This window comes from Melanotaenia boesemani, chromosome 13, assembly GCF_017639745.1.
Source record: "Melanotaenia boesemani isolate fMelBoe1 chromosome 13, fMelBoe1.pri, whole genome shotgun sequence".
Taxonomy (NCBI): Eukaryota; Metazoa; Chordata; class Actinopteri; order Atheriniformes; family Melanotaeniidae; genus Melanotaenia; species Melanotaenia boesemani.
The window spans coordinates 23,786,089-23,805,405 of record NC_055694.1 but is presented as its reverse complement, the minus strand read 5'-3'; the positions used below and the strand labels follow the sequence as shown (position 1 = coordinate 23,805,405).

Genomic DNA, 19,317 nt, shown 5'->3' with positions numbered 1-19,317 from the left:
GCTTGCTGCTGTATCAGCCATATTTAAACAAACATGGAAAGAATGGCGGTAAGTTGACTCAGGACAGCAGTTTAATCAGGAGTCGTCAAGCTTAGTGGTTTGCAATTTTTTTGCTGCAGGTTAATAGAAGCTCTGCGTCGTCAGAGATTTTCTTTTATAAATACAAAGGAGAGCTAAAAGTATATCACCTAATATTAGGTAAATACACATGGTGTAAGTTAAAACTATGACTCTTTGAATGTCAAACCTTTTTTTTAATCATAAAACAGAGTTACATTTATCTTTATTTTCATATTAGCAAGTAAAAGAATTTATGTGTGAAATGTGAAATGTACAGAAATCATTAAACATCAGGTTAGAGCAGGTTTCAGGGGTATTTAAATCTTTCAGGCGAACCCCCATCATGCGCCATGTTGTTTTGTCTGCTTTGCTACATCTTTACCTTCGGGCAACCGTGGATCTTTCCTCTGCAACTCGTGCATGCAAGCGTCTCCCTATCACTCCAACTGTTGGTTAGCGAACCAGCCAGTGTCCAAAGTGCATACCTGTGCTCACTGACATGTACTAACTCACTCTTCCTGCAGGCCATGGCAGAGGAACGCACAGCAATCATACCAATTTGAAGATGAACGTGGCCAAGTGAGAGAAAAGGAGGGAGGAGAATGTATTTTAGAAAATATGGATGGCGGGATTAAATTAAGACAGAAAGAGGGAGGAGTGAGTTGAGTGTCGAAAGGGTGAAGAACAGATGAGGTGGAAGAGGAGAGGAGATCAAATAAAAGTCAGAAGTTGCCTTAGGCTACATCCATTTGTGGATAGTTTGAGAGGAGGAAGGAGAGGAAGAGAGAAATCATTAACGAACACCTGTCTGTTTCTAACGCCTAATAAATCAGGGTCTTCTTTATCTGTCTCTGGTGCTTGGAGAAGGTTATGATATAAAGAGAAGAAAAAGAAAGAAGAGAATGGTTGATTGAATGGAATGATTAATGTTAACATTCATCCCTGCAGCACAGTGAGTACAATATCTCCCATCTAAGACATTTATTTCACAACCATATGCTGAGGAGCAGTTTGCATTCATCAAAGTGGATTTATTTCAGTCTAAAACATCTAAAATGCAACAGTTCACATTTAATTTACATCCTACTGAGGTGCATTTTCCACTCCTGTTCACAATATGTTACACACATACAATGTAAAGACTGTGCAGAGCATTCAGGTAGAAAAACTGGCATGCTTAGCATTGATGAGTGAAAATATGACAGATAATCTGTGTGATAACATTACTTTCTGCCCTTTAAAATGAACAAGTAAAGAAACACTTTTTTCATCTTACAGTATCAGTCAGTGATAAAAGGAGGAACTTTGACCACATGTCAGTGGTCGCCATTAACACCTGAGATTTTACTCAACAAGGTCAGTTTTCTAGCTCTGAGAAAGTTCACTGAGGCCATGAAATCAGTTGTTTATTGTCTTCCATGTCTCTGGAGGAGCAATGTCAAGTGTGAGAAAATCAGAGTTATCTCAGCTGGAGGTGAAAAACTACAAATGATTAACATGAGAGCTGATGTTACAAACTGAAGTAGAATCAAATCTTCACCTCAAGGATCCCCCATAAAATGAATAATACCTTCATAAAAACAAACATTGCATAAAGGTAAATGTAAAATGCATGTAACAACTTGTTATTGATACCACTGTCACACTTTAGGTGACATCAAATAAATACCCAAACAGACCTGAGATCGGGTCTGACGCACACCGCCGCTGGTCTCAGTCTGGTGTGAAATCCTAGTGGACTCGACAGGAGTTGAAAACAATCTGAGAGCGTTGACAGGGCATGCTGCAACTTTAGACAGCCTCAAGACGCCAAGTTTCTGAAACAGATGTGGCTTCAATATTCATTACATATAGATTTATGCATAATGAATACATGCCCTTGGTCCATCAGAGAAACATCCTACTGCTGTAATGCTGGAATATATTCCATATAAAGAAGTTAGGTAAACGGAGGAGAGTTTAGTTTCTATTACACACCTGCTCATAACATCTGTGCAGCTGAATATGCATTAATAAAATGAAAAACAATCCCAGTGCAAAGACAGAATTCCACTTTGGGAAAAGTTCACACGTGTCCCAGATGCAGCATCTGTTGTTCTTCAGTTATTCCCTTCCACCTCTTTTGTTCCTGCAAAGGAGTCTTAGCTCATGATTCCAAAGGATGCGTCACTTGCTTCAGGAGAGGCAGTGCAGTTGCGTTTGGACATCGAAAGAATGAGGAAAGAGCAGAAAGACAGTAGAGAGTGTTAGTTCTGTCAGACTGGCTATTGTGAAAGGCATGGAAGGGAAAAAGGCTTACAGAGACTATCATTGCTGGGACATGCCGGTGAGTTACAGCAGGCTGCTGCAGATGCTGTATTCTTAAACCAGTCACCAAAATGCAAAAACATGATTTTAAGTACTGGAGTCAATGAGTTTAAATCTTTGGGAAATGTGTTTCTTGGTGAGAAATGACATATCCATGTTTGTTAGGTACAAACACTGAGCTTGTGTTCAGAACATGAAGGCTGGAAACAGGGAAACATGCATCTATAAAGCTCATTAAAACAGGTTAACCCTTAATTGTCTATGGCAAAAGTTACTTATTAGCTGGTATTTTAACCTAATAGTTAAATTAAAAGATTAACACAACTCTACAGTAGTGTGACCAATGAAGCTCAAAGAAGGAGAAACTACAAACTCAGCCTCTGTTGAAGAGTAACAACCTGATTTTTTTTAAAAAAAAGGTTTAATCCACCAAATAACCAGAGTGTGAAAAAGGTGGTTAAAGAAAACCAACAGAGACAACACAACAGTATCACTGAACATTTTAAGAACTCTGTTTTTTCCTTATGGGGTGGGCTGCCCCACAACCGGAGTTTTTATTTTATGACCAACCCATCAAGATCAACACTGATGACAGGTTGACAGAAAAGAAAGTTTTCTGATATCCTTTAAAATGTTTTGTCCTGAAATCATGTGACATGCAGCTAACCTGTTGTCCAAAGGAAGCACTTTTTCACTCTTAATTTGTTCAGCTTCATTAACCTCTTCTGAACGGATGACATGCTCCTGTCAAGTCCCACTTTTAATGATTGCAAACTTTTAGGTGCCAGAGTTTTTCAAAGAAAATGTTCAATTTTGATGTCAAGAATTCAATAGGCCTGAAAGTAGAGGAAAACATTTTGAGTATAACCCGGAGTTTATGATGGTAGTAAATATACTCATCTCTTTATTGAACGAGAATCAGCAAATAGCGGCAAGAGTACTTAATCGAGAGTAAAAAAGTGTTTTTTGTGTCTGTAATCTGCTCAGTCACTAACAATGAACACATCCTCATCAGCTCAGTAGGATATCTTTCAAACTCTGAACAAAAGAAAAGTGTTAGGACTGAAGATACTCATGTCTTTCATCTCGTGGTGTAACGTGGTACCAGGTTTTGTCTCTCTTTCTTGGGATATGACCTAATTCCATCAGTTATGGCTTGGTGCAACATTGCTGCTTTACACTTTGGGGGTTAAATATGTTTGACAATCAACAGCCAGGCAGAGCACACCATATCTTTTGTTTTGTCTTTGTTTATTTTCTTTCTGAATATGTTTTTTTTTTAAACTTTGAACAGAGCAAGACTGACAGCCTCAAACCTTTATTAAAACCAATGAAAAGAGTTGAGGTGTCGCCAATGTCATTTATCAGCTAGTGTATATAGACTGACAATATACAATAGGTTTCCTAAAATATAATGCCCACATTTCCAAATAAACTGTGACTGCAGCAACAACAGCCAGTTAAAAAAAAAACAACAAAAAAAACAAATAGGGGTGCTGCTGCCTTGTTTCTGCTAAATTATCTCATTTGGATTAATAAAAACAAATATAAATTTGGCAAGTTTATTACTGAAATCAAACTTTTCTTGACAATGCCATTTACTTACTTGTGCTATACTCACCCGCTCTCATCTGGCAACATACACTACACAAGACACATGACAACAGCATGGGTCAGAGGACAGGGACACACACACATGAAGATGTATATAAATACTATATGCCATACACTCCATAAGCTGCAAATGTAACATCTGTCATATTTCTTAATGTTCCAAAGCTTTTCTATGAAGTTGAGCATCCACTTTGGTTCATAAAATTTGTACATGTAATTGACATGATTTCACATCAATATATTAGCACAAAATTATCTTTAATGCTCATGTTGTGGGAAGTGTTGCGAGTTTCTGACATAGTTGAGCTGCAGGTGGTTTGTAAATTCTCTGTGGCAGTGAACAGCTAAGTTTTAAAAGTCATTAAATTGAGGAGTTTTATCTTTTGGAATGAAGAGAGTCAGTGACAGCTTGAGTACTTTATGATTTATGAACAGAGTGGGTAAATTGTTTCATGGATCGCGTGTGTGAAACCATATAGTGGAAAAACACCATGCAGCAGCACATTTGTAATACTTATGTGTGCTGCATGTTATTATGAGAGTTTATGCATGTGTGTGTCCCATGTTCTTACTGACCTGGGCTGGAGGTGTCTGGGGTGGAAGGGGCTGCCCCTTGCCCTCGACTCACCAACAGGGCATCCTGGTTTTCTGCCAGCGCTTGCTTTGCCAGGTAGCGCTCCCTCTTGATCTTCAGCTCTAAGGACTCTGGGACATCAGGTACAATCCAGTCAATGGCTCGCAGAACAAAGAAGACAACATGCTGGAGGAACAGAAAGAAAGTTCTCATCACACTGGATAAAGAAAAAAAAACACAAAGATTGAATTAGATTTTTTTTCTTTTTAGTTATTTGAAAATATCTAGTTTTAAAAACAGTATGACATAAACTACTGCTGAAAAGTGTATTCTCTCTACTCCCATCTACTCTAGATAAATACTGGAAATCCTTTGTTAAAGCAATATAAGAAAATAATTTCAAGGTTAAGAAATGATGCAACTGCAGACAGTAAAAAAGAAAACAATGGAGATTGCCAAATAACTAGTAGTAAAATGATGTAGAACCCATTTTAACTGGGGAGAAATCATGGTAATCATAATCACTGGAACAGGTGAAAGGAAACAAATAGAGAGTTAAAGCAGCTTCACACCTCAAATGCAATAATAAAACCAAGTCGGACAGCAAGCAGTTCCCAGTAGAAGAGTGTGTAGTTTCCACTATTGTCTCTGAATGCTTTGTACCTAAAAATGGATGAAACAGAGTTAGTGCAGAACATACAGAGTAATAGTTTTTGGGTGAGGTATGCAGCAGCACACGAGATTAACTTGAACCATGTTTAAAACGTCAGTAACACTACCCTCTATTGGTCAAGTCTATGATTTAAAGTAAGTAAGATTTACATACAGAACATTTACATAGAGGGACATGAACACACACGTTTTTAGACTGATTATTATATGTATTTAACTTTTTTCCACATTAGTCTACAGTAAAATAAAACTACAATAACAAAGAAGAAAGATGGTTCTTTTAGAGTTGATCAGTGTAAACTAAAAGATCTTCCATAGCTACAATCCATCAGTGGCCCTTTGGTGCTTTGGAAAAAGATATACATCTGTCTCATAGCTGATGGTGTGTGTGAAAGAGAAAACCACATACACCATCCATCCAGCCATGAGGCTGAGAGAACCGTCCAATAACCTGAGACAGGATTGTGTCAAGAGACAGAACTTTACAGAATGTCAGCAATTAATACAATGCCCCATCCCCATTTATTTATAATAAAATAATCAGAATGTACCCAAATTACTCACAGACCATGAGAAGTTAAATCCCCAGGTTTGAATAAATCAACTATTTGTGTATGGAGGACACCAGTTTAACATTATACCATCCCTAAGGTCAAATATGGTGATGGCAGCATCATCCTGTGGCTCCATCAACAGGGACTAGAGACAAATCAGGATACAGGTAAAGGCAGATGCAGAAAAATATAACGCAAGCTTCTAAAGATTCTCCAAAATGTTCAGGATCTCAGACTGGCACTGAAGGCTTGAAAATGATTGTACTCTGAACATTTCTGCCTGTAAAATAGGAAAAACTTCAAAACTGCCAGAATGATGTTGCCACTGATGCTAAGGTGCTTTAATACAAGTACCAAGGAAACGGTCTGATTATATACATTAATGGGGTATTTTAGTTTTTCATCTTTAACAAATTTGCTCATTATTCAAAAATAATACTTTTTATCACTGTTGAGAATTAATTAGAAAAAAAACTAAATATAACCTATTTTGAAGTCACCCTGAAACAAAACAAAATGTTGAAAACATGAGGGGCCTGAAAGCTTTTCTATATTAACTACGTATATAAAATTTATAATCACAACATACCTGCACATGGGGTGTTCAGTGTAATTTGGTGGGGCGTAGGCCAAGGTAAAGTTGACATATCCATGGAGATCATTATCAAACTTGTACTGGTAGAGCAGGCGAGGCAAGAAATCTGACGTGAAGGCTATTAGAAAAGCCTGAAGAAAGACAAAAGATAATGCTTCTGTAAAGATGTTTCCCTCTCTGTAGTATCAGTAACATCTCTAACAAAGCTATAGTTTGACATCTACTCACGTTGGCAATAACAGAGAGGTGTGACAAAGCTTCCAGGATGTTGAACCAGACTCCAATGTTTTGCGCACGCTCAGCTACAGGCCGACGGTATTCGCACACGAACTTGTGGGCGTCCAGGCGGATCTCCACCCAGTTGTTGAGCAGTGCAAAAAGTGGAGCGAGGGGAAACGCCGCCACAAAAATGGTGATGAACCCAAACTGGAGCACTGCAGGACAAGCAGCCAGTGTCATTTAAGCAGCAAAAAGCAGAGTCACTAACATCTATATTGATCTTTGAATAGAAGAAAGTAACAGCAGATGCAGCAGTGGATAATCACCCATTTCTAGATATTCTTCAAACAGGCCACCACACTCCACCAACTGGTAGTCTTCCTCCCAACGCTGAGGCTCATGGGATGCTGTACCCCCCAGGACATTGGCCAAAGATCTTTTCTGACGCCAAGCCTTTACTTTACTGTCAGGCCAGAGACAAGATAACAGACATTAAATACAGCAGCTGTAACATAAACAGCTGCTATATTAGTGTTAATGTACAGTTTCAATATTTCATAGAAAACCATCAAAAACCAAAGTTTCATTAACAAAAACAGAGTTATTAGGTTTATTTCTCCAAATAGCACAGTGGTATGTGAGTTGTATGTGTGGAAACATACGGTATGATGAACTCCTGAATGTTGTTGATGAGCTGCTTCCCCACCATGATGATGAAGAGTTGTTCAGCCAGTTCAATGAGGCAACCACCAGTACCACACTATGAAACGAAGGCACACAGATAAAATCCAGCAGTCATTTTTTAACATCCATGGACTATTTTACAAAAGTAAGGACCTAAAGAGAATATCTAAACACACACACACACATAAAATAGAACAGAACATCAGGCTTACATCCTCATTTCTCATCCCAAACAAGGTTCCATAGTTAGTAGGATAACCCACAAACCTAGTCACAAAGAGAAACACAGAACAGTTAACCACTTTTTTATCAATGTGATCATCACCTCATGATGGTTTTCCTGTGACTGACTCGTGCCTCACCTTCCTTTAAAGAAAGCCACATAGAACGGAGAAGAGTAGAAGTTGACAAACTGGAAGATGAACACTTTGAAGATGAAGGCATTGTCATACTGGGTTTGTGTTCTGTGCATCTCTGTGACGTGAATACAGAGAGTAAATAATGTTAAAGACAGAAGCTGATCAGAATAATTTTACCTGCTGCTTCTATTCTCTCTTCCAGAAAGCTTTGGCTCATCTCAGTCAGATTTTGTTATGTGACGTTGCCTCATTTGCTGTAATAGTGATTAATATAAATACATATAAATATATAATTAACAGAATAATTTATTATCTTGTAAAGAAATTATTTGACTTGACTGCTTTCTTAAAGAACTAAGCATGTCTAAGGGAAAAATATACATGACCTTACTGGGTGTGAATAACCATCTAATTTTCTTTACTTTATTACTGTATCATTTAAATATTTAAATAAACTTGAGAGTCAGATGTGGCTGCTATTAAGTGCAGTTTTCTCTTTTTTTTTTTTTTTTTCTTTTTTTTTTTTTATTGCATAGGGAGAAAGCCATTAGGAAATGGAAACTCAGACACTGGACTCAAGCTGAAGGTCTTCATTCTTTAAAAAGTCATTTGTGGAAATCAAGTGTTATGAATATACAGCACTGAGGTTTGAAGTTTTATAGAGCTGCATTGATTCTTACCCCATTTAGTCAGCTGCTCTGCTAATGCAGTGTAGACCTGTCCCATCAACAGGATGAGGCCCAGATTCACAATGCTGCTGGAGATGTTGGCAATAGTCCCAGCCTGGAGGAAATCACATATGCATGAATGCTAACCACAAACATACACTCTATGTGTCTTTTCTATTAACTGAAATTATAATTTGTTATATATAACACCCATTTGTTCTAGACACACATCAAATATTCAAAACAGAACTAATTAAATATGAATGTTCTGCGGGCGTCCTGTTTAGCTCAGATCTACCTCTGTACGCAGCACAGGGCTCCCAGTATGGTACATCATGACGCTGATGATACCGCGGCACATGACCACTGTCACCAGGAAGATTATCACCACAGACAGCTGAGACGAAAAGACATTAGAAAAGTAGGAATAGAGTGGATCAGGTTCATTTTATTTAATGGAGGAAAAACATAAAACAAAGAAATATCACCCAATTAAATAATTTTTGATGACACACCATTAGAGCCAATGTTTATTCTGAAACAGAGATGAAAGCAAAGGAAATTTAGCCATCATCATCAACTCCAAGTCCTATAGTCCAGCCTCCTCACTTCTTGACTGACATCATTCGAAGTAAAATGTAATATCTAAATAGTAGGTTAGTGTGTAAGCTTGGAGTTTTTGTACAGAGAGACAGGTGGAGAAAGTTTATGCCACTATTTCAGGCAGCAGACCAGAACATACAATGGAAGCTTTTCTGTACTCGACAGAAAGTCAGTCAGTTTTTAACATGAACTGTTGGACATGGACTAACGTCTGTTCTGTCTTAACCTGAGCTGCTTTCTCATATTAATGTGTCCTGGTGTATTGTTCCTTATTTCTTTAGGATAGACTTGTCTCCAATCCGACACCCTTTACTGGTTGTGTCAGGTTTTCTCCAAGCTTGGGAAATTACCTGATAATAAGCAATCAGAGCTTCCTCAAGGAGGTCTGATCGGTTATCATTTGCTGAAGATCAGCCAGAATGACATATTATTTCATCATCTTTTCCAGATTCATGTTTGTTCTCTGTGTTTGATAACACATTTTTTACATTAAACCATGTTCAGTGGGTGGGTGTGCTGGTTGGCACAGTTGCCTCAGAGCATGAAGGTTACTGGCTACAATTTTGGCTGGAATCTTCCTGAGTTTGCAGGTTCTCTCTGTGCAGGTGTGAGCTCTGTCCAGGTACTCTAGCTAAGATAGGCTCCTGAAACCCTGCAACCCTGATTTTGCAGGCATACACAATTGATGGATGGCAGTAAATCCTTATTAAGCACAATTAAGATGTGTAATTAAGCCCATTACTGATGCAAGAAACATGAATGTCTTCAGACAGCATCAGACAGAATTTACTTACTGTAGTATTTACAGGTGCTCCATGCTACATTTTCAGTTTCCTACCACTAATGCTATTGTCAGAAGGAGAACATGGGAAAACTGATCTTCCTATCTGTATTTTTATAATCTTGGATGCAGCATCCAGAGTATGGCTCGGATTATCAGATCATATTTTGCCCTGTGGCCAAATGACCTGAATTCATTATAAGAAAGAGGTTTAGTTACCTCTGCAATGTTTATTTAGAGGAACAGATGTTCTAGTACAGGTGTAAATCCCTCTTTTCTTTCTCCACAGGATCACAAAAACAAAGGCACTGAAACTCTTCAAAGAAACCCAGAACAATACGATTAAAATAGCAGGTCATATAATCACACTAAGCGATGGGAGTTGTTGGGCTGAAGCGTTAGACAGAGAACTCCACTACCATCACAACAACAATGAAACATGTCTTTTGAAAAAGATTTGTTCAGTCCATCCAACAGTTCCACCTTATTAAACCACTGGTGGTTTTGCTTTTGATCTGCAACCCATGAGGAAGCTAACTGCAATGTTGCATTAACATAACATCATAACTTAATAACTATCATGTCACAATTGCAGTTAAACTGCAGCTGACTAGACAATCATGGCTGATGGCATCAAAATAATTCACTAGGAGTTTGATTTAAAAAGAAATGGACCAAGAAGAAGAAGAAAGGGTGGAGGAAGAATAACAGGCTCTGCCCACCTACTACATCACCTTGCTTTTGTTTATGTATGAATTTATAGTCATGGGGGAACAACAGGCTTTAGAAAAGGCATTTCTAGTGACAGCATATGAACATGTTACAATTATTTTTCAGGAAATAACCTTTAATCTCTTAACATCTGGTGTCGCAAATTTGCACCAAACCATTTCTGGCCTATGTTTATTTTGTTTCTTCATATTTAGTTATTAAATTTTATTTATTTATATGCATTTATTCACAATTATTTATGTATTTTTTAAATAATCTTTATTAATTTATTGTTATTAATTAACAATATTATATTTGATTTTGTGCCATTCTTTTATTTATGCTTTTTCCCAGATTTCTTCCCTGTTTTTATTATTTAATTAATTAATTTATTTATTTATTTATTGTAAATAAATTCAGGCATTTAGCAGTTAAGCACAGCACTTTGGTGTATGTCCTACATAAACTGCAAGATTTATAATATAAATCTTATATACAGTAGATCAGAGAAAAAGTCTAGGATGACATGGTCGACGACAAGAGGGTAATGTAGTATTCCCAGACATTAATTCTTCTTTCTCTTACAGAGCTACATTCTGTGGAACACGTTTCCAACAGAATTAGATGCACAAACTTGAAAATGTTTTCACGCCTGACCAAAACGGGGTTATTGTCCAAACAAACCTGTGCCCTGTACACACTAACTGAATTGTTTGTTGTCGGGTTTGCTGTGTGAATGCCTGTGTGTATGTGAGTTTGGAAATTTTAGTGGTAGTTTTATTTTTATTTATTTATTTTATGTTAAATTTATACATCTGACATTCCAAAATGGCAAATGTAACCCACCATCAATATGATGACCATGGAGCCAGTGAACATGCGAGACAGCCTGGTCTTTTCTGGAAAGTAAGGCTCTTTAACCCCAGTCACTGGATTTTGCTCCACAGTTGGAGCCATGGCTGCAAACTCTGGCCGAGGACGCTCCTGAGGAAACACAGTAATACCAGTATAGTATAGTACAGTCAGTATCAATTAGTATGCTGGTTTTTTGAGAGAAATTCAACTGCAGACTTCAAGTCCAGGGACTCCAGAATGGTAAACTGATGGACAGACAGTTGGTTTGTAAGTGAAGAAGTTTAAGTTCTCTTTTTATTTTTTTCTGTTTACTCTGGATAGTACTCAACAGTACTGCAACCTTTGTTTAAAACCAGAAAACATATAACTTTGAAGACTTGGGGTCTCTAGACATGAAGTCTGCCTTCCTGAATCATGACATTCTCAAGAACCACAGAATTCTAACACTGTAAATACACGAGACTAATATGGTTATTCTCATTCTAAAGCAACAAATAATTACAAAACCTCCTCTTCATGGAAGTCCATGCAGTCCCAGTGATGAGCCAGAGTGGCCATCTTTCGTTTCCAGTACTCCAGAAAGGTCACAGCCCAGAACGACATGAATACACTGAAGAACACTGTACCCGGGTGGTCAAACAGGTAACCCAACTAAAAAACCAGCACAAACATCAGCTCTTAGTCTGTTGCATAGTAATTCAAAATGAGATGTTTATCAGCTCAAGTAATATATATATATATATTTCTTTACCTTAGCTATGGTGCAGATTTCAGACATGTTCCAGGCCTTACATGTTTTACAGAGCGGGCACATGAGATAATTAGCTCCACTGTTGCAGATTTCCTCTCTAGTGACAGACACACATAATAAGTTACAACTGAGAAAACAGTTTTGCTGCTTTGCAAGACTTGATCAATCTGACGATTGACAAACACATACAGGAATCTGCAATCAGACACATGTAACTTATAGTTAGGGCGGGATTGGGAGGATTAAGAATAATGAATTTTTCCTGCACATGAAGCCAAAATACTGATGCTTACATTAGTGAAAAAATAAAACATAAGAAAGGTGTTGACAATGTCTTACAAAGTGAGACATACTCTGAGTTACCAAAATTCAGAGTATGTCTCAGCAGAAAGGATAAAATTCCTCTTTCTTATTTTTGTAAATGACAAATAATTTTATGCTAATTTCCTTTTTGCCACAGACCCCTCATCAACCATTGTAGCATAACATTGATCCCAATCAGTGGCTTTAATATACAGCATTGACTCTCCTTTCCTAAATATTAATGTTTAAAAAAAAAAAACAAAAACAAAACTTTAACCTCATCTGTTACAGTATTGTTGGATGATATTTCTGCCAATAGTAAAGAGATGTATTAGAGTACAAGCCAAAAGGTAGTATGGGGTTACACCCACTCAAGAGTATGCTTACACCAAAAAAAGAGACAAATCCACTTTGTAGTTATGATGCTGTAAAATACAGCACTTTGTTTTAATATTACATTATAAACCTGATACAGACATACCTCATGTGGACTGTATAATTATGGAGTTTGTTTTTTTAATACAGAACAGACTGTGCTTTAATGTGTGCACGCTTAAAATTGGGCTTGATTAGCATAATTTGAAAACAACTGGTAAAGATTAGTTTATTTCCCCAGAAATCACAATATCCTTTAGAGAGAAAGTTATAATGTGTTTATTTGCTCGCTTTCTGAGTGTGAGATAAGTAGATCAATACTAATTTTGTGTGCACACATTAAGTGCTGGACTAAGGCTGGTGCCAGATGCCTAATGTGGTATGAAAGTACATGTTTAGGTGTATTTCTAAATACAGACATGATGGTGCCATTCCAACCAGCCTTACTGCAATTGCACAAGTGATTAATGCTGCTATGTTTCATTGGTATCAATGATAAATTTAACATACAATTCTACTACTAATGAAATTGCTGGAACACGGCATGAATTATGAGCTCATGTCTAGACATGAGTGTAGTATCATGTCATAAGTTATGTGCATCAAATAAATGTTTTATGCCTTTATTAGAAATAGGGAGTAACATGGCAGGAAATGAGGCAAGCAGGAAGAACAACAATAATCTCTTACTACACTCAAGTGGTCTGTACATGTAGTAGTGATTAGCTTGTCCTTCAGGGTTTTGTTGATCTATTATTGTCACTGTGACTTAGGTTAAAGTGCGTGTTTTTTAACAAAGTGTCACACTGCTTCAAATCAATCCCTTTGTTATGCATTTAAACATATATGTTGTGCACAGTGTGCAGACTCACGCTGGTGTGTTGGTACCCATGGACAAGACTCCAGATACAAAGATCAGGGTTCCCACCACTGAAGCTGGCAGCAGCCAAGCTGTATAGAAACCTGCAGGGACACACAGCTCCATTAGACTGCAGCTCTCAGCTGATGCAGGAAGGGGATGTGCCATTACAAACTGATGTTCAATGCTGGGATGTTGTATGCTTTAAGCTCGGGATAACAGCCTTATTGTCTGAAGCATGGCCTCACATTTTTTACAGATGCTGTGCACGCTGCACTTCTCTTTTTGTTTGTTACTTTCCATACAGCATATTCACATTTGCGGTTGGTTTGTTAAGAAAAGACTATTTTGTATGGAGATTTTGTTGTTTCTTCCCTTAAATGTTTTGATGTTGTTTTATTGATTCTAATTGACTAAAATATTTCATTACAACTTGGTATTTCTAATAAAATAACCAAATGTCCATGTTTAGGTCACACAAAGTAAAGTGAATAGCTTTAAATTGGAAACAAATGTATAAAAAAGTGGAACCAGGCAGAATCAAAATTGAATCAAATGAACACACAAGCAGGTGCTCTGAGCTGATAAGTGTACATAATAAAAGTTAATATTTACCTAGCCATGCAAAGTAAAGTGCAACCTTCTCTCCAAAGTACTCCCTGATATGGTCCAGTGGTTGATATTTGTACCATTTGCACCAGCGGGCCCAGTAAAAGTAAAGAACCTGCCTCTGGTTCAGCTCGTCAGGACTGACCTCATTACTAGGAAACTGAAAAGGACCCTGAAGGAAAATAAACATGCACGGATTAAAGAGAGAAAAATCAACAAACCAGGTTTCAGAATAGATAATTCATATCATTTCACCTCATGCAGAGGGAAAGCAGCTGTGTAGGCGCCTTCATTCACCAGTCGGTCCACACCAACCTCAGCCCTCTTCCTCTTGCCGTACCCCGTCCTGGCTAGAATCTCATAGGCCTGAAATAAAAAACACACTTTCGGTGTAAGAAAAAAAAAAAACAACAAACACATCAAGTGTGTTGTTGTTATACTTGTTTAACTTACAACACGGTGTCTCTGTGTGTTGGTGAAGTACGTTTCATGGTCTTCACATCCAAGAAATCTAAAGAAAGTAGAAACATCCTTATTTATGCAGGAATTCCAAGAGGCCTGATTTTATTGTTCACTGCAGTTCACCAGAGGTCACCTGTTCATCTTTGACTTGCGAAAGGCACATGTGTAATAATCCAGCGGCCTGTTTGGCACCCACTCTGTCATTACGTTAGGTATGCATAGTCTTTTCAGTACCAGAGCAGATGTGTTTAAGTCCAGATGTGGTTGTGCCTGGGAGTCAAAAACAAGTTTATTCAGTATAATTTACCAATTTTATTATCCCTTTATAAATACAAATGTCACAAGTCCATTATTACCAATGGCAAATTTGTATTGTAATGGTTTTATGTTGCTACATTTGCTACAAGTGGAGCTAAATGGCAACATCTTTTAATAATTACAATTTTAATAAGATATTCAGCAGATAAAATGTTTACAACGTCTGCATCTTCATTCTGTGCCTTAGCAGGAATATTTGCTAACGACATCCTGTGGTTAATTTTAATGAAGAGTTGCCAGAATGTGGTCTCATAAGTGCTAGATGGGTAAAAACAAAAATCTTTAATCCAATGCCGATGCTGGATTAAATGTTAAAAGATTACCCAAAAAAACATCCAAAATAGTTATGTTAACTCCTTATCGAGCGGGGTCATTTTGGCAAAAACGCCTGTACTATGACCTCTCCAAATTAGAATAACTGTTGTAATTGAACCCTCTGGATTGTAAGTACAGGCTTGGACTCTTTGTAAAGGTAACACTCTCTAGTTTCACCCACAGCAATCAGAATCACTGTAATTATTATTGATAAAAAGTTATATACTTTAGAACACGCAGAAAAAAAATTTCTTTTGTCCTCGCCTAACCTGTACGGACAGAATGAAACCAATCTTGATGGGAAATATTGATGTTTGACCTATAGAGAACCCTCAAAGTTAAGGAAAGTCAACATTTAAACTTTCTTCTTTTCTGTAAAAAAGGCTTTAGTGTTAGCGCTGTGGTTGTTGCATGTCAAAATGTTTATATCATTGGAAAGACGAGACTTTGAGCTTTCATTTGATGTGTATATTGTGGGCATTCATGACGGAGGGGCTTGCACACATGGCTACGATGTTGTTGATTAGTAGTCATGTACCGGGACCGGTACATCTGCACCGTAAGGGGTTAATGTGCAACAGATCCCATCATTATTCATCCAGTCCCTTTTGTAACATTTTATTCCAAACCCTCCTAATAAAATCCTTACGGTGGGTGAAGAAATCAGTTAGTTTGCCTTGGTTCATAAACACTACACAATGCTGAATCCATAAGTACAATTTAAAGCTGTAGCATGCACAGAAAAACAAAAGTATCTCTGAGGTCCACAAGCTGCTGCTTTCTTAGAGCCCCAGCTTATTTAAATGTGCTCAGGCTGAAAGGAAATTTGTTCTGTGGTTTGACAAATTAAAGTTACCATTACTTATTGAAATCATGAGTACAGTATCATTTTGAAAGGAGAGGAACTTTGCACTTTATTATGAGCAGACATGATACATGGTTGCATTAGTCATCTGGCTTGAGTAATTTGTGCATCTGTGAAGGCATCATTAATCTTGAATAAAACAGTGTATACAGGTTTTGGAGCATCATAAGCGATGCTACTGCCCCAAAGGTCTAGTTTATTTTAGCAGGATAGTGTAAAATCCACAAGAATCTAGATGCTAATCAGGGGCTGTAAATATTTGTAGATTATTTTGCACTAATCTTTCCAGTGGTGCACTCATACGTAGTTTTACAATGGGCTCAATTTCATCAAGACTGACTGCATTATTACTTAAAATTAGAAAACAATTGTGCTGACCTGGAGTGGAGCTCTGAGGCAAAGTTCCTCAGCATAATACACCAAGACATCCCAGGGAACACTAATTTTAAGAAAATGGATAGTTTTCTTCTCATTTGCTGTTTCCTCCTTAAGGAAAGAGAGTAAACAGAGAAGTTTTCTAATAAATACACAAAAATAATTAATAATTTTACAACTTAAAACAAACAAAGCACCTTTTCCATGAGCAATCCTGCAATCTCCAGATTCTGAACGAACTTCTCCCTCCACTGTTCCAGCTGTGCTTTCTTTCGTTCAGACCTGCTGTTCTCTTCCATGGGAATGTGTTCCCCCTCCCCACCAATCACCTCGCTTTTCACCTTCCCTCGCCGTTTCCTCCTTGATCGAACCTCCCACACCAGCACAAAGTCTAAAGCCAGAAAAAAAAAAAAAAAAACAGCTTTTTCCATCCGCTGCTTAGATTGTGACAACAGATAGAACATGAAGCCCTGATGCTTCCTACCGATTTTAGTTCTTCCATCTCTGAAGTAGTTCCCCAGTCGTGGAGCTGCTTGGTTACTTTTTTTATCACAGTGAATATAAACGGCATCATCAGCATCCACAGCTTCATCAGCTGCAGCTGCTAAAAGCTGAAAACATCACACAGTTAAATTATTACAAAAAGAAATCAAAGTTGTTGTTTTTTTTCTTTTGCAGCTTTATCCCCTTTGATGCATAAAAAAACTGCTTCATATTTACAATATTAATTGCTTTTTTATGAGTTTTACCATGAACTCTTGTGCAATACACATAATCATAAAAGCCCCCACTTTGCAGTAATGGGCCAGAAAGATGAGACAGAAAATGATCCCTGAGCTTTTTACAGGGCAATAGAAAACAAGCACTGTGTGCAGTTAAGTCACATCTCACTGCAAGCTATTATTGATGTTTTGGACCTCATATCGTATATTGTACTCCTGTGGACATTACATGTACAAAATGTCTGAGATCAGTCAGGTGTGAAAGGATGAAGCAGATACACAATAATAAATGACCACACATTCAATGTGCAACTATTCTTTAAATCAATGTGTTCTGAAGAGAAAACATATCAGCACTGCAGAAAAATGACAGCTTACATATCGTGGTGGGATAAAGCCCCCATTCTGCAGACTGCCATAGTTGTCTGTGGTTTGTGCTTCATCCCTGTTGTCCAGATCCAGAAGGACCTCTCTGTCTCCCTTCGGCAGCTCCAAGCCCTTCCTCAACATGATGATAAAAGGTCCTGTGGTGTACAGTATATTAAATATTCACATGAAACTGCAATGCATAAGAAAACTGCACGTCTTTGAAAAGAATTCACACAGAGCAGCTGTTTTAAAGAAAGAGAAAAAAAGGACGAAGAAATGCTGAAACGCTACTGTGGCCTTTAGGGAAAATTAGGATACTGCCAAAGTCTGGATTTGCAGTAATCTGTGCTTCCCATGTCCTCTTCCTTTTTATTATCTCTGTATCCCTCAAGCTCTCTGGCTCCACTGCATTAGCTGTAGACTACCGTAATGATTCTAGCATGAGGGCAGTAGCTTTTAGCGCACTTTGTTGCTTCTCAGCAGGGGAAATAAACATTGCGCATTTCCACACCATAAATAATGTCACAGGGGGAGTGGAGGGAGGAATGTAGTTTGATCTAATTAATCACAATTATTTAGGACGTGTAAAGGATCTTCACATTGAAGCTAATGAGTATTCTCTCATCCATGCAAATAGCTTTCTACACTCAGTAGAGTTATTTTTAAGAGCTACATGAAATTTGCATAAATTATTAACAGCAGGAGCAGAACAGCTCCACCCCATTCTGCACTATTTTCTTACAGGCATGAGGCTGAAACAGTACAACCTTTAAAATGTTGCAGAATAATACATAAAAAAAACTCCACATATTTGACATATTCCTCCACAAGCACCAGAGGTATATATGGCACCCCACCTTGCTGTCAAAGCTGCAGTCAAAATGCAGCTGATGGGAAAAGAGGCTGATGGGATGCAGGGGAAAAGACAGGCAAAATCAAATCACGCTGCTAAATCAATCAGTTTCACACACAATGCCATCGGCGTAATCCCAGACTTTTTCATTAAGAGTCTGCATTTGCAAATGAGTCCAAAGAGTTTGAAAAATGTAGACAAGGAAGGTTTGCTGAACACTTCAGCTGCCATCATGGAAAATATAGAATACAGTGTTTTTGAAGCTTGACTCAAACTAGGAAAAACAGCTGTACATATAAAGGCTTCTGCACCAATAATCCTGGATTCTTTCTCTTTTTATGGCCTAGGCACTCAGATAAGCTGAATTATATGCTGTTAAATTCAACCAACATTTGTGTTTTACAGGGTATTAACAATAAGTTTCATTTTTCTAACAATACTTTGCTTTAGGACACCGCTGGGACTATTTTCATCCTCATTTTTAATTTCCTTCTTGCTCAAATTATTTCACTTTCTGCTGAGCACAACACAGGAAGTTTTGAAGCTTTTCCTTAAACAGTTTTCAATCAGTTTTCACACTTTATTCCTCCTGTGTTGTCCTTTATCTTCTGTAATGTGCAGAGAAGACAACACTGATGAGCGGCTAACGGTTTGAGGAAATCATGGTAACAGCACAAATTTGCCTAAGGTGGCATGCTGCTAAATTAATAAAAATATATCTGAACAAAAATAGTAGAAACTGGTTGCCCTAGCAACTACTAAAAGAGATGAGTAGTATCAGAGCTTACACTCTGTGTTGGATGCAGTCTTTTCTGACTTTTTTAAATCATGAAATCAGTAGGAAACAAGCATATTTAATTGTAAAATTAATTCAAATATGCCTTT

General features: G+C 37.7%; 1 protein-coding gene across 3 annotated transcripts; it reads right to left on the bottom strand.

Moving 5' to 3' along the window:
- Positions 1–1,070: 1,070 nt before the first annotated feature.
- ano11 (anoctamin 11) lies at positions 1,071–17,966 on the bottom strand. 3 transcript variants are annotated; one of them, XM_042005039.1, is made up of 24 exons: positions 17,589–17,966; positions 16,973–17,099; positions 16,686–16,879; positions 16,492–16,599; positions 14,749–14,885; positions 14,607–14,664; positions 14,409–14,519; positions 14,160–14,325; positions 13,558–13,648; positions 12,008–12,134; positions 11,764–11,907; positions 11,248–11,385; positions 8,605–8,703; positions 8,319–8,421; positions 7,642–7,753; positions 7,492–7,546; positions 7,258–7,355; positions 6,922–7,058; positions 6,605–6,810; positions 6,371–6,507; positions 5,128–5,218; positions 4,558–4,741; positions 3,974–4,011; positions 1,071–2,233 (listed from the first exon to the last, which is right to left on the bottom strand). In XM_042005039.1, exons 1-23 carry the CDS (start codon positions 17,718–17,720, stop codon positions 3,995–3,997), a joined length of 2,772 nt encoding a protein of 923 aa, XP_041860973.1. In that variant the 5' UTR covers positions 17,721–17,966; the 3' UTR covers positions 1,071–2,233; positions 3,974–3,994. The 3 variants fall into 3 exon arrangements, with proteins under 3 accessions (XP_041860973.1, XP_041860975.1, XP_041860974.1); XM_042005041.1 differs by lacking the exon at positions 3,974–4,011 and having other exon boundaries at positions 4,610–4,741; XM_042005040.1 differs by lacking the exon at positions 3,974–4,011 and having other exon boundaries at positions 12,008–12,104.
- Between the last annotated feature and the right edge of the window lie 1,351 nt (positions 17,967–19,317).